We start from the raw sequence: 13,932 nt of genomic DNA on the forward strand, positions 1-13,932 counted from the left end.
CCACTGCTGTGTTTGTCCAGTGGCAGGGGCGGAGGGAATTGCGGAGGGGGTGTGGCGAGGGTCTTTTTAGCGTGGGGATTTTGGTGGTGGTTTGTTTTTTTTGTATCGGAGTAAAGGTGAATAATTTTAGAAGAAGAAATTACAGTTTTGGCCAATTTTTTCGTTTTGGCTAGTACATGAGACGTTAGGTAAAATAAGTAAAAAATGGATTTTTTCTGTTGTTTGTGTAGTTGAGAGAGGATTTGGGTGAGGATGATAGAGGATAGACTATTATAATATCACTTTAGGGCGTTTTATTTTCTTATATCGTCGGCTGATTGCTCGAATTAATATATTTTAATTGTATGTATACATTTATATATACATACAAAAGGTAAAGATATATTACTGGCAGTGCTGTTTAAAAAATAGTGGCATTTATATGTGGTTTTTATTCAACTTTTTTTGGTGGTATATAGTGTCCTGTTCTTGAAGGTTGAGTGGGTTTTGTAGTATAGGGTAGAGATAATTCATGCTATATATGTATAAAATATTGTAAAAGTCCAAAGTTATGTCTTTGACCACTCTGTCTGGGAGCAGAGTCTTATTTCTATTCAATCAGTTCCTGGACAACGTTAAGATAGTATTGGGTCTGTTAACGTATTAATGAAACCTTCCTGGGCCATGATTGCTGACTTCCCTGGCATCTGCACCTGGGAAGATTGCATCTAAACCTTCCTGGACCATGATTGCTGGAATGTCTAAGCTACTCACCAAGCCTGCACCTGAGAAGATTATATCTACCGTGCTCAAGAACTGGCTCACTCTGCTACATATGAATACAGACTCTGCCTAGATGCTCAGACATTCGTCTGGACCCCTGGACCTACCTTTGTCTTTTCCTGCACATGTATGGATTCAGTTCTACATGTGCAGAGACACAAAGAAACGTTTGGTCATCCCTGCCTCAGGCAGAATAAACTGTATATAAACTAGCTTCTTGAAGCATTCGGGGTGAATCTCTGGAGAAACGCTGTCACTTTGTCAGTTGGTTCACCTGGTTCACCCAGTGCCTGCACCTGGGGCTGACGCTGTCTTGGCTGTGGTGGTCTTTCGAAATTCTATTTTTTGTTATCGATCTAATAAATATTTGTTAAATTTTTTATAAATTTGGCTACCAATGTGATCATTTATAACAGGTTTCATTGATTTCTTTTGGTGTTTTAGTTTATGGAGTGTTTTTTGGATGGGAGTTACAGTATTTTGAGCAGTTTGTTGTTGCTGGTGGTGTATTGTTGAGGTGGTAATTGGTATTTGTTGCGGTGTTTTTAAGATGAGTTATTATAGATGGTTTTAGATAGTTGAGGTCAGGTGTTTATTTGTTTACTGTATTTTGGTATCATAGTAGTTATTTTAAAGGTTTTATTTGAGATTTTTGGGGTTTTGAAATATTTGTTTTGGAGGAAGTTCATGTTTAGAATGTATGAGTTTTCAGGTTATAATGGAATTTTAAAATTTTATTTTTAGCAAGTCTTTTTAGGTTTTATTACCAAATTTTAGGTTTTATTATTTAATTTAATGTCATCTTCTGTGTGCTTTTGGAAAAGAAGGGGATTAAAAAAACACATTTGGGCTTCCTCTATTGATACCTAACCAGGTATCAATAGTCATCAGGAGATGTACTTTGCAGATAGTTACAGGAATACTCTCTCTTTTTCCAGTGTGACTAAACTATTAGGCAAAGGAATTCAGAATTAAAATCTCTGATATAGATAGTAGCTGGATTCTAGAACTTGAGCAGAGGGTTTTCAGGCACAAGCATAAGTTTTGATTTGCATTCAGTTTGTGTGGGTAGTCTGACCCTTTTCCAGTTTAACTGGATATTGTGCTTATGGAGGCATTACAGAAATTTTATTTTTTTTCTTCTGCAGGACTTCATGTTTCCACTGATTAACAGTCTTTACCATTTTTGTACTCCATTCTGCTCAAAGCAATGGGTTTAGTGAAATTTAAACTGTATGTTAAGTATACAGGACAAATGTAAATGGATCCAGGTCTAATAATAGTTACATATATTTGTAACTAACAATAATGACTTTATATCCGTGTGCAAGATGTTATGTGTGAGATTAGATACAAGCCCAAACCAGCAGTCAGTTCCACAGAAGCTTTTAATAAAAAGAAATTTGAATTAAAGTGTGCAGAAAAGTATACTATACAAGTGGAAAATATCTCTTCCCTACTAATGAGTAGTATAAAGCACAAGATGTCTTAACAGTTATAAATTGCAACATTCACACCATTTTTATATGGAAAATAACGCAGTTATTGCAGAGCATTATGAATGTAGGTATTAATCTTTCCTCAGCTTTTCCCTCTTTTATTGCAAAGACAAAAAAAAAATTCCTCATATTTCCAGAATTAATTATTAAAGAAGGCACTGAGAGATTTAATTACCCCTAAACCCAAATTTTGTTGGAGTATTTAACGAGGTCATAACTTTGACAATAACATTTCACTATTTAATAAAGAGGACTACATTCAAACTGCCCTATGACAAAAAGGCCTAATTGAGTTTTAGCCGATTATTCAGCTGATATCTGTTCTTAAATGATAAGCAGGAGCTATGGAAGTGTTTGCAAACTGATTTTAGGTCACAGAATCATAGAGTGGACTGGGTTGGAAGGGACCTTAAAGGCCATCCAGTTCCAGTCCCCCTGCCATGGGCAGGGACACCGTCTGTTGTCATCATACTGCAAAAGTTCCATATCTTCTTGGTGGTTTCTCATGGGCAGCTCCTCACAGCACTGACTTCAGCTCTCTTCACAGCACAACCAACAAACTCCAACTCTCTTCTCAAGCAGCTAACCCACTCTTTTATAGCACTCATCCTCATTGGACACCTGTGGCCTGTTAAGGACAGGCTTGTTCCTAATGTTTAGTAGTTAGTACAGCTTCAATCCTCAGAGGTGAGATTACCTTTTGCACTATCTTTATTTTCTTACATTCTATCTCCCCACAACCGTTCACTAAATCAGGTTGCTCAAAGCTCCATCCAACCTGGCCTTATTTTAATTCTTCGGTTATTTAATTCTGTAGTTGTAGTTCTATTGTGTTACCCTTCCAGGAAGAGACTAGGATTTATTTGACTTGGAAGGGACAGTTTGAAAATACAGAGTTGAACAGAAGGATTTGGGGGTGGAAGAGTGGCTATTTTGTCCAGCTCACAGCATGGTGAGAGGCATCCTGTTAACTCTGCAGCTGTAAGAACGGTGAAAAATAAACTCGGTGAACATGTTCTTGGACAAATTCTTTCTTTTTCCATTTGGCATCTGAATATAGGGAAAGAACTCCACTACTTTGGCTGCAGTCATTTCTAGATTGGATTCTGAATAAAAATCATACTGAGTAGAGGAAAACATCCTAAAGACCTATTGGAGGTGGGTATAACAAAAATGGATTTGGGTTTAGTTGCCACATTTTTGTCACATGCAAAGTCAAAAGCCACTTCTGCTTTGTAGTTTCTAGCCACCAAGCATAATCAGCGTTCCTCCTTTTGACTTTACTCAAAAATCTGCTGTAGAGACCTTAGATCTGTACATGGCCTCTACATTAGGATTTCTGATAGGTTTTCTGATCCCGTCTGTGACCTCTACACTGAGAGTGATTTATCTTCCTAACACACAGGAACATTAATATGATGCATTCTTTGGTAGGTTTATAATTTCTGAGCTTATTGACTTGGGCATGTAGGAAAAATTATTTGTGGCTGTAATAATCAAAACATGTACAGTGGGATATAGAGAATACAGCCTCTGTTCAACGACATCATGTATTACAGCAGAGTCCTACCTAGAAAGGTGTGAATTTAAAAATAGCATCATGCCAGTGTTTTGGGGGTTTTTTTTGATAGTGAATTTTAGTTATGATCTATGCAATAAAGAATGCATGTCTGAAAATAAAGAAAGGTGCCTGTTCATAACAAAATTTAGTTAATGATATTATTTTCCTTTTACCTTTCTAGCCTTCTTGGGAGGGCAGGTAGATATGTAGAGGCAAAGGAAGGCATTGTGATCTGCAGTCAGTCCAGTGAAATTATAATCTTTCAAGCCACTTTGCACACTGCTTTTATAAAAGCACATAAACGTACAGACATAGGAACGTATTTCCTAGATTCAAAGACCAGGGCACAGATAAATTTTGAACAAAATTTATATGAACATAATGATATGAACAAAATGTTTCTTAGCTTATAGAAACCAAAAATATATTTATGACAGACTCACAGAATGGTGTGGGTTGAAAGGGACCTTAAAGACCATCTCGTTCCACCCCCTCTGCAATAAGCAAGGATACCTTTCACTATCCCAGGTTGCTGCAAGCCCCACCCAGTCTGGCCTTGAACACTTCCAGGGACTGGGCAGCCATAGTTTCTCTGAGCAACCTGCTGCAGTACCTCAGCACCCTCACTGTAAAGAATGTCTCCCTCATATCTAATCAAAACCTACCCTCTGTCAGTTCAAAGCCTTACCTTGGTTCTATGACAAGCCCTTGTCAAAAGTGATGTCAGTTTCTGAAAAGAAGACTAATATTTTTTAATATTGCTGTTGTGATTGAGGTTAGATAATCTATGTTTTGCTCATTCTAGTCAGGAGAAAGCTCAATCCCTATTCAGGACCCTTTTCCTAAGGAGCTGGAGCCTTGACATGACTACATCCCAGTCTGCATAGGCACCTTCCAGGTGACGGGTCACTTCTGAACAGGATGGGTAGCCTTGGCGACCGTGGAGCACACGCCAGTTATCAAATGTCAGTACATCTCCTATAAAGAGATTGCACAAAGGTCAGTAGTTGGAATGTTAGAGTTGATTCCTTAAAAAAAACACAGAGGTAGATTCATATCAACAGTTAGTGAGCAATACTAACAGCTGGAGATACACAGCAACTACACAGTAATTTTAGCTTTCTCAACCAGAGAGGCCAGTTCCCTTTTGACACCTCTTTCATTTCTTGTATAATGAGGAGTTAAAAAGCAGGGCGGTAGAGGAGTCCATACTGAGAAAATCAAGCCTTGAGGAGAATGCAAATCCATAGAGGTGAAATAAATAAAAGGTGTGAAAACCACTAGGATACATTTTATTTGACCAGTCTAGTACTAGTTGTACTATACACATACATGCTATCCCTGTTAAGAGAATTTCATGAGAACAAAGCCAAAACTCTGAGAGTTAGGAAATTGCATAACTAATGCTAGAATACCAATTTAATTTTTCTCCCTTGTGTGTCACCATTATGGTAAATCTTGAATTAAATAAACTCACAGTCTTTCTTATCTTCTCCTCATTCCCCCTACCACCATTTGCATTAATCAACAAAATGGATGCCACTAATGTAACGTAAGGCACTTTGTTTTTCCATTAATGTGATATTACACATTATTTTATTGTGCGTTTCCAATGGAGAGAGATTAATTTCCCCACAGATATTTTAGACACAAGTACCATAGTATATGAGGCAGTCAGACACAAAGATGTATTTACTTTTGTAATATCTCTTGAGAGATTCATATATTTATTTTAATGCTGAGGAATGAAAGAACAGAGATTAAGGCCACACATGACATCACACATAGGACTGCCAATCTATGGTGCTATTGATACATCAATTTCCAATATGCCATGTAGCATAAAATGCTGTTTTGTATTTAGTTTAGACATACATTTGACTAATCTATAGGTAGACTATTCCCCCCTGCCACTTTTTTCTTCTTTATAGTGTTACAATGGCAAAAGAAATCTACGAGATGAATGCAAGAAAGCAGTATAAAATAAAATAGATGACTGGAAGACTTGAAGTTCCCCTCAGTACTAGTGCTAGCAGTGTTCAAGTATTTTGACTGTCAGGAAAACATGTGAAAAACTGTTGTGAGGAGAGGAACTTACTGACCTGGTTTCATCTTGAAAGTAAACTTGTGTTCTGTGCTGTTCAATAAATCATTAAATTCCTTTAGAGCTGCATAAAATGGCCTCACTTTTTCAGCTGGTATATCAAACACTGTGTCTCTAGTTGCATTATTATAATTGATCCGAATTGCTTGGCCTCTGGAGTCTGTGCTATAAAACAAAGAAAAGGGAAAAAAAGGAAAGGAAAAAAGAAAAAGGAATGTCTTCTGTTGTTACTGAAACAGTTTGAGATGATTAAACAATAACTGAATTCTCCTGCTGGAATATCAGTATGTTTCTATAGTAAAATTCAGATTGATATTGGATTGGATTTTGCTAATTAAGACTAACTAGGAAAAGGGATAACCAGGAAAAAGTGTAGACACTTAATTTGCTCAAAGATCTATATTATACACTCTTTATTTGTAAACTTTTTTTATTAAATCATAAACTTTTTTTAAATCAGAAAAGAGTATGAACATTTGCATTTCATCTCCTGATAGTATATCATTCTTAATCTAAATGTTTCAAATAATGACCTCTCCTTGACATCATATATACGTGTATATTGGCTGGCATTTGGCTGTTTGCTAACCCGTGCCTGTGCCTAGGAGTTACTCTAATTACCACCACTTCTTGTTTGTGTGTGGCAAAACCAAGTAAGTGGCACAATGCACAGAACAAGTCACACATCTCCCAAAAAAACAGACTAAAGATCCCAACCAGTCAACCAAAAAACTCCACCCAAACCTAGAACTACAGACCAAGTTAAACCAGTGTTTTCCCACAAGGTGGCAGGAGCAGACCTTCTCCTACCAACACATCATCCACCAGATGACAGGGATTTTCTTTTTAGGTGTTGTTGAAACTACTCACTCTATAATCCTTTGTTTACAGTGCACAGCAAAATCACAGTAATCCACCCCAATATCAGCATAGTCTACAGCAGTAGAGGACAGGATCTGATATGCCTCAGGATTTTGTTTCTTCAGCTTGTTGGATACATGAAATCCATCTACAACTTCACTTTCACCTCCTGCAGCTGTTTGCTTTATACAATGAAGAAATTGAACCTGGAAGGAATTAACAGCTCTTTAAAAAAATAATTGGGTTGCATATTTAACAGCTTATTAGTATCAGTTCTCTCACATTTGTGGTTCTTTTATTCTAGTTGTTTGGTTTTTTTTCCCAGTGACAGACTGAGCGTTCATTTACTGCAGCTTCACAACACTCTGCCACCAGTATCACAAAGGCAGAAAATTAAAATAGTGTGTTCATAAATCCATCCCATTGGGATATCTTCTAATGCTTGCAACCTGTGAGTCAGTGGCAAAGAGGTCTTGCTTCTTTCCTTTGAGTCCCTCTTTTTCTTCCTACTACTTTCCAGTTCTCCAAATCATGTGAGTTGTGTGGATTACACTTTGATATGACAGGAACCGGTGAAAACATCTTTTCTGTGGTTGTCCAATTTTACAGAAGGGCCCTGATTTTTTGTCTGTTATGAAAGGGCAAACACGTATTTATCTTTTACCAATTCACAGAAAACAGAATATACCATCTTAATCTTAATTCTTTCTCTGTTCCCCTCCTGAGCTGAAGAGATGAGTCCTAAAATGTCACAACCTGACTATAGCATTTAGACACCTAACTTTTGTGAAATAATGAGAACAGTACTCACAGCATATAAAGAACCCAAAAATTTTCTCATATGGCAATATTTTCAATACTTTGTGAATTTAATTTAAAAATTATGGGATATATGGGAGACATGCTGAATTTATATCATACTGTATAAATTGCATGCCATGTGTATATAGATCAGCATATGCAGATTAATATACCGATATTTTTACATTGCTCTTTTAAGACAAATTCAGAGCGACTGATCACCAACCATTTTTCACACTACAAGAACACTCCCCTTTCCCCTTTTGTGGAGTGAAAAAGTCAGTAAACTCAACTTACCCCAGGTGGATGCTGCAGAACAGGGTAATCAGTGTGAAAACAGAGTCTCTCAGTTGTGTATGCTACATTGTTAGCATCTGCTTTGTCTTGCACTTGCCAAGTTGGTCTTTATAATGAAAGGGAAAAGAGATGTTAGAACATCCAGCCCACATGCCAGACAGTACACTTTGAAACTATGAAATCCCAGCACAACAGTCACTTCATCTTTGCACATGAAAATATTGTAACATTATAAGGAAATAAAGATTTAGCAGTGTCCCTCCACCCAACAGAGGCTTATTTCAGCAGTCCTAGATAAAACTTCAGTGTGTCAAGGGACATCTGGCATCAGGGCAGTACCTGGAAGAAGGATGGCTTTCCAGTGGTGGCAAAGGCCAGCTGAAGACACTAACCAAGAGGCTTTTGCCAGTAGAAATCATCCTAGTAATGATGCTTCAGAAACAAGTGAGTAGAAGCTGCCCCATTTCTTTTTATCAACTTTTCACTTTACCTCTGCCACATGGAGCACATTATCAGTGAAATGCAGAACTTGTAAAGGCCATGTAATTTTCCCCAGAAGTTATTTTTAAGGCTTCATAATCTTAGAAAATATAGAGTATCCTTTATAGGGGGATCTTTCCTGTAAGCTGAAAATTTGCTTCTGGAGAAAAATGTCTTGATGAAAGACTTTGAAACTTCTTCCCTTTCTATGACATCCTTTTTGAGAACTAGCTCTGTTTATTTTATTACATAGTTTCTCTCTTGGAATTTGGCACAATTCAGTAAAAAGTTTTCTGACAACTGCAGTGAAAAAAGTAAGTCACACCTATATGACAATGACATGAATGCCTCATGTTGTTGCACAGACAAAATGTGTTTTGAGTGACACACCATGCAGGAGAATTTGAGACCCAGAACTACAGGTTTTGTTTACACAGAGTTCACATGATTGAAGACAATCCTCACCAGATGCATGTTATAGATCCAGATGTTTGTCTGGAAAAGTGTAATTTACCATACAGAGATGATATAATTGCACTCACATAAGTGACCAAAAAGAAATTGTGAAACTCATTTTCCCTTGTGGAATACTATAGACAAAAATATGTTCCAGATGATGTGTGCCTAGTTTTACTTTTTAATAACAGTTTAAAAAGAAAATAGGCTAAAGAACATGCAGATAAAATTATTTATATATAGTATATAAATACTTTTGTTCAAGGAGTGGTATTTAGTATAGAAATTATGCAAAATGCTAAAATTAGATTTCTGCGATTTCCAGAGGGAAAACTCTCTTGAGTATTTGCAAATGTGTTTAACTGCCTAGGAGAAATAGTTTTTATTATTTGGTATGGCACATATTCATCAGTACATTACTTGAGTAACAGCACATATTCATCATCACATGACCTCAGTACTCAAGTATGACAATTTCAACCACACTTCCACAGTTTGACAGCCAAAAAATAGCCCCTTTTTATAATTACTGTAATTAGTGCTGAAGGCAGCTAGATTTGCTCTGTCTTTAATTTGATAAGCTGTGGTGTCAGTTGATGGTTCTAAAACAATTTAAGACATTTTCATCATCTTATTTAGATGAAATATATAAAATTGCTGGAGTCATAACATTTTATAGAATCATCAGAAGCTTTTGTAAAAGCAGTCATTGCTTTTGTATTGTCAGGATTTGTAAGGGAAGCTGCTCCCCAGGAGCTTTCCTTCCACACAGTGAGCTTTGCTGAAAGCCCAAGTTACTGATTTGAAGTCAAAGAGGCTAATGGGGAGCTCAGCATTGAATATGGAAAAATCAACCTCACTTTGTCTAAGTCTCAACTGAGCTGAAGCATCAGCTTGGCCATCTTGGGGGCACAGGTAGTAAGAGTATGTCAGAGGACTCTGGGACCTTAAGGAGAGCAGAGTGGGTTGGAATGGTTTGTGGTTTAATAATTAGGGTCACATTTCAAAGCCCACTGTTCAGGCTGTTTGATGGAGTAGGAAGATTGGTACCAAGCAGGTGTAGCAATTTTTTTTGCATTAGACAGCAACATGAGTTCAGTCTTCATCAGTAGAAAACCAGGCTGTCTGTTACCTCCTTAGTCCTGCCAAAGTGCAGCACTAGGAACTGAAACCACATTTGAATCATTTGGTCTTACACTTCATTAAAAGTCTGTCTTATACATATGAGATTTGGGACATGTGTTCTTCTCATGCTGCTGAGGACCTCCAGATGCACTGATGGATTGGCTGTTTTCATTGCAGTGCTGGAGCCTTCACACCACACCAAGCACTGGACAAGGCTTCCAAACAGAGGAGGAACACAAGGTCTTACAAGGTGAGAAGTTGGAAAAACAAATAGTGGTATGACTGGAGACTTCATTAAGGAAGTTGGGTCTCCATAATGGAAAGAAAAAGGTTAATTTAAAAATGTGGAAACTCTTGGTGTTTTTATATGGCCGATACAGAGAATGTTTCCACTTTTTACAGTAATGACATTTTAGGAAGGTCACACCAAGCAGACATCTAGATAAGAAGAAAGGCTTTTTTCTTTCATGTGTTAGAATTGTATTAATTGCTGTTACATTTCAGTTTAAAATTCAGGGTTCTGTTGAGGTAATGTTTAATTTGGCAAGTTTGCCAACTCCAAGTTTATCCTTTTATTTCTCATATTTTGTAGGCCATGTATTTGGCTCCCAGTAAAACACCAGGGAAATAATAACCCAAAGTTATTATTTTATTACAGTTGTAAAAGCCAGCAACTGGATGCCAGTAAGAACTGAACTTCTGTTTTGAAGATGAAAATTATGGTAAGTACTAGGTACAAACACTTTTTCTTAGTTAGATGGAGGTCACTGATTCAGCTCAGCAAGATGTGAGTTGCCACCAAGGTTTGCCTAGTCATTTAGTAGGTGCTTGCAGAGGTAGAGCTTCAGTTTGCCAGTTCCTGGCATCAAAAGGATAATTTACAAGTGCCTGCTTGTGCTCCTTCAAGCAGAACTCTGCTTGTTGGGATTTGCTATGGCTTTCCAGAGCATACTCTGTTGAAAGTAGGAAAATGGGTACTCAGCCCATCTTCTTGGTGATGTGGGCCACAATACCATCATCTAAGTCTTACCTATAGCCATGACTCAAAATCAGACTAAGAAAAAGTTTCAGAACAGATAACTTCCTCTGTTCAGAACGGGACTGGATTAGGGATTTTGGGTTTTGTTTTATGGCATAGATAAGTAAGTCTGTCTCACTGTTACCCTATATTCAACAACATTTGTTTTCAGGCACTTTTCCTTCTCTCTGCAGTTAGTGTTAATTCTGCTCTTCTCTACATACCCTACCTGTAATAGCAGAGCAATTCTCTTTTACAGTATATAAACTTGATGCCAGATTTTCTAATATATAGAGAAAAAACCATACACCTTGCTTTAACATATAAATCCTCAAAAGAGATATAACAAGCTTAGACAAAGAACATTAGAGGTGATTAAAACACTGGCAAAACAAAGATTTTAAAAAACAAACTCACCCATAAAATGTGAGACGCAGGAACCCAATCCTTTGGCCAAGTCTAATCAATTCTCCCTGCCTTGTAGCAGCTCCTGTCAGTAGAACAATTCCCATTTTCTTTAGGGTGCACAACCACCTGTATGCACTTTCATCATTGTACATGATCTCTTCAAAAGGTATTTTGGAAAGTTGAAGGTCTGAGCCCCAGTACTGATGTTCTGAAAGGGAAGAAATAGAGAAACAAGTTCTTAGCTGTTTTAGCATCAAAACTCTTCAGTTTACTGGCTATTATGCACAAACATACACATACGTTCAAAGATAGTGCACAGTAATGGGTAAATAGGACAAAGATGCTAATTCTTACCTTTTTTGTTTTGCGTAAAGTTAGCATTGCTTCTAGTTTTTTGCAAAACTTGAAACATTACTGGTTTAAGTCAAGCATTATCTTAAATATTGAAGCAGGGCTTTTATTCTTACAGTAAAGACATATTTGTTTTCCCTTGCTATTATATATTTAATCTGAAGCTGCTATTCTTAGAAGAATGTACTATAAAGCATGAAAAGATTTTATCTAGAATAATTGTTTTGTTTATATCACAACTACCTTACTTGGTGTTTTAGCTAATCTTGAGATAACGTGCCCAATCATCAATCACAGAGATCCCACACTAGAAATGAGACCACAAACATTTGTAAAATTATGCAAGTGGCATGACTTATAAAATGCCTGTATCTTTATTTATTCCAACATCTCTTCAATGGACAGGACAAATAAAAACTACAAATTCCAAGGAGCTTTCAGAATTGAGAACTCTGGGTAATTTTACCTGGTGACTGAAGGACATCATATAGTTCAAACAAACGCTGGGACTGCCTCGGATTTTGGCATGGCAAACCTGCCAATCCCTACAGCTGCCCTGTAGAACCACCACCCTCCATCCTCCACCCAAGCAGACCTGCAGACTGGTGACTGTCCTCTGGCCTCACATCCAAACTGTGGAGCTGTGGAGCCAAAGGGAGGAAAAAGCTAAATTCAAAATCTTTCTCATATCACTTAACTTGAACAGAAATATTTTTTCTAGGAATTTAGCCTTTGCCAGACTCTGAAATGTATTTGGGAATAATACTATAACATTGCCTGCTGACTGAAGAGATATTTAACCTCCACAATACTGCTACAAGGTGGAAATTGCAAAGTGTCAAGGAAACTGAACTCTACACTGATACTCCTAAAACAGCTACTAAATCTGGAGACCTTTTTTTCTTTAATGCTTCACCACTTTGCATTTTAAAAACAACAACAAACAAAAATAGTTGCCAAACACCAAGAAAACAAAAAAGCTAGAGAGTAAATACGGTTCAATCCTGCCGTACAAGGCCATAAACTCTTTTCCCCAAACCTTCACTTTTCTATACAAATTCCCTTCCAGTGACAAGTGTAGCCAGCATCCTTAATGGTTTAGATTTGTCTCTCTTTTTAAAGGTGCAAGCTGGTACACAAATGCATATAAATCCTACCTCAAATTTCAGAGAAGAAAGGCTCCAAGTTTCCAGCCCTTCAGTGACATGCTGATGCAGTCAAGAGGTCGGCCTTTGAGCTACTGCAAGAACAGCCTTTCCCCATTCACATTTGCCAGTGTACTCCATAATGACACCATGGTAAATACACCAGAGGTTGAAACCTTGCATATAGCTCCAAGTGGTAATATGAATGTGACCACACCATTCAATACTAAATATCCCAAAGAAAATGATTAATTTTAGCACAGGATCTCCAGCAGACTTTTTAATCTTTATGCTTTACATATTAGTAATTTTGGGGTTTTTTCAGAGAGCTCTTAGAGCTTAATTTAAATACACTAGTCCAATTTTGATCCTTCTAGTAGCTGCAATAGTTCTGAGATCTAATTTCTGACACTTATGTCTGATATACACATGAACTTTTTAAACACATGATATACACATGAACTGCTTTTAAACAATTTATATTTATATGAAAAACAGTGAAGGAATTCTCCTGACTGGTCCCAGAGAGCATCGTAGTCAGGCGAGCACAACAGCAATAGGTGAGAGACAAGTCATAGGTCTGTGCTAAAAGAAGCGGCATTTACACCTTTGGCTCTGGATGAAAATGCTCTATGTTGTTCAATATTTACAATTTGACAGATTACCAGGTCCATAATTAATTGGAAAAGGGACAGGAAAGCAAAACTCAGAGAATGGAAAAAAGAGCTTGTGGTATGCAGAGAGTTACATTCTTCCATTTAAAAGTGTTTTTTAAAAAGACTGCCTGAAAGTCTTAGAAAACTGTATCCTCCCCATGGCATGTTATTCTTCCACATACCAAACAACAGGAACTTTCTACCCATTTTTATTCACAAAATCTCTTCAGCCTGAAAATCTATCAAGGAGCTGCACTGAACTGCGCAGGTATTGTACTCTTTGGCAGTATTTCCTGGTGGATCCCACTCAAGCGCTTCATTGTTTTATCATGTCATCATAGAACAATTTCTTCCCCCTGCTAAGGCAGTAAATACAGTTTCCATTATACTATAGTAGTAGTATTAGAA

At 37.3% G+C, this 13,932-nt stretch overlaps 1 protein-coding gene across 1 annotated transcript in view; it reads right to left on the bottom strand.

Moving 5' to 3' along the window:
* Positions 1 to 2,145: 2,145 nt before the first annotated feature.
* Positions 2,146 to 13,932, bottom strand: part of BBOX1 (gamma-butyrobetaine hydroxylase 1) — a 30,779-nt gene continuing 18,992 nt past the window's right edge. The window contains exons 5-9 of the mRNA XM_030949274.1: positions 11,382 to 11,580; positions 7,886 to 7,991; positions 6,797 to 6,993; positions 5,925 to 6,091; positions 2,146 to 4,800 (exon numbers count right to left, since the gene is read on the bottom strand). Of these exons, the coding sequence (XP_030805134.1) occupies positions 4,640 to 4,800; positions 5,925 to 6,091; positions 6,797 to 6,993; positions 7,886 to 7,991; positions 11,382 to 11,580 (830 nt within the window). The 3' untranslated portion in view covers positions 2,146 to 4,639. The remainder of the gene's footprint in view (positions 4,801 to 5,924; positions 6,092 to 6,796; positions 6,994 to 7,885; positions 7,992 to 11,381; positions 11,581 to 13,932) is intronic.

Source organism: Camarhynchus parvulus, chromosome 5, assembly GCF_901933205.1.
Source record: "Camarhynchus parvulus chromosome 5, STF_HiC, whole genome shotgun sequence".
Lineage (NCBI taxonomy): Eukaryota > Metazoa > Chordata > Aves > Passeriformes > Thraupidae > Camarhynchus > Camarhynchus parvulus.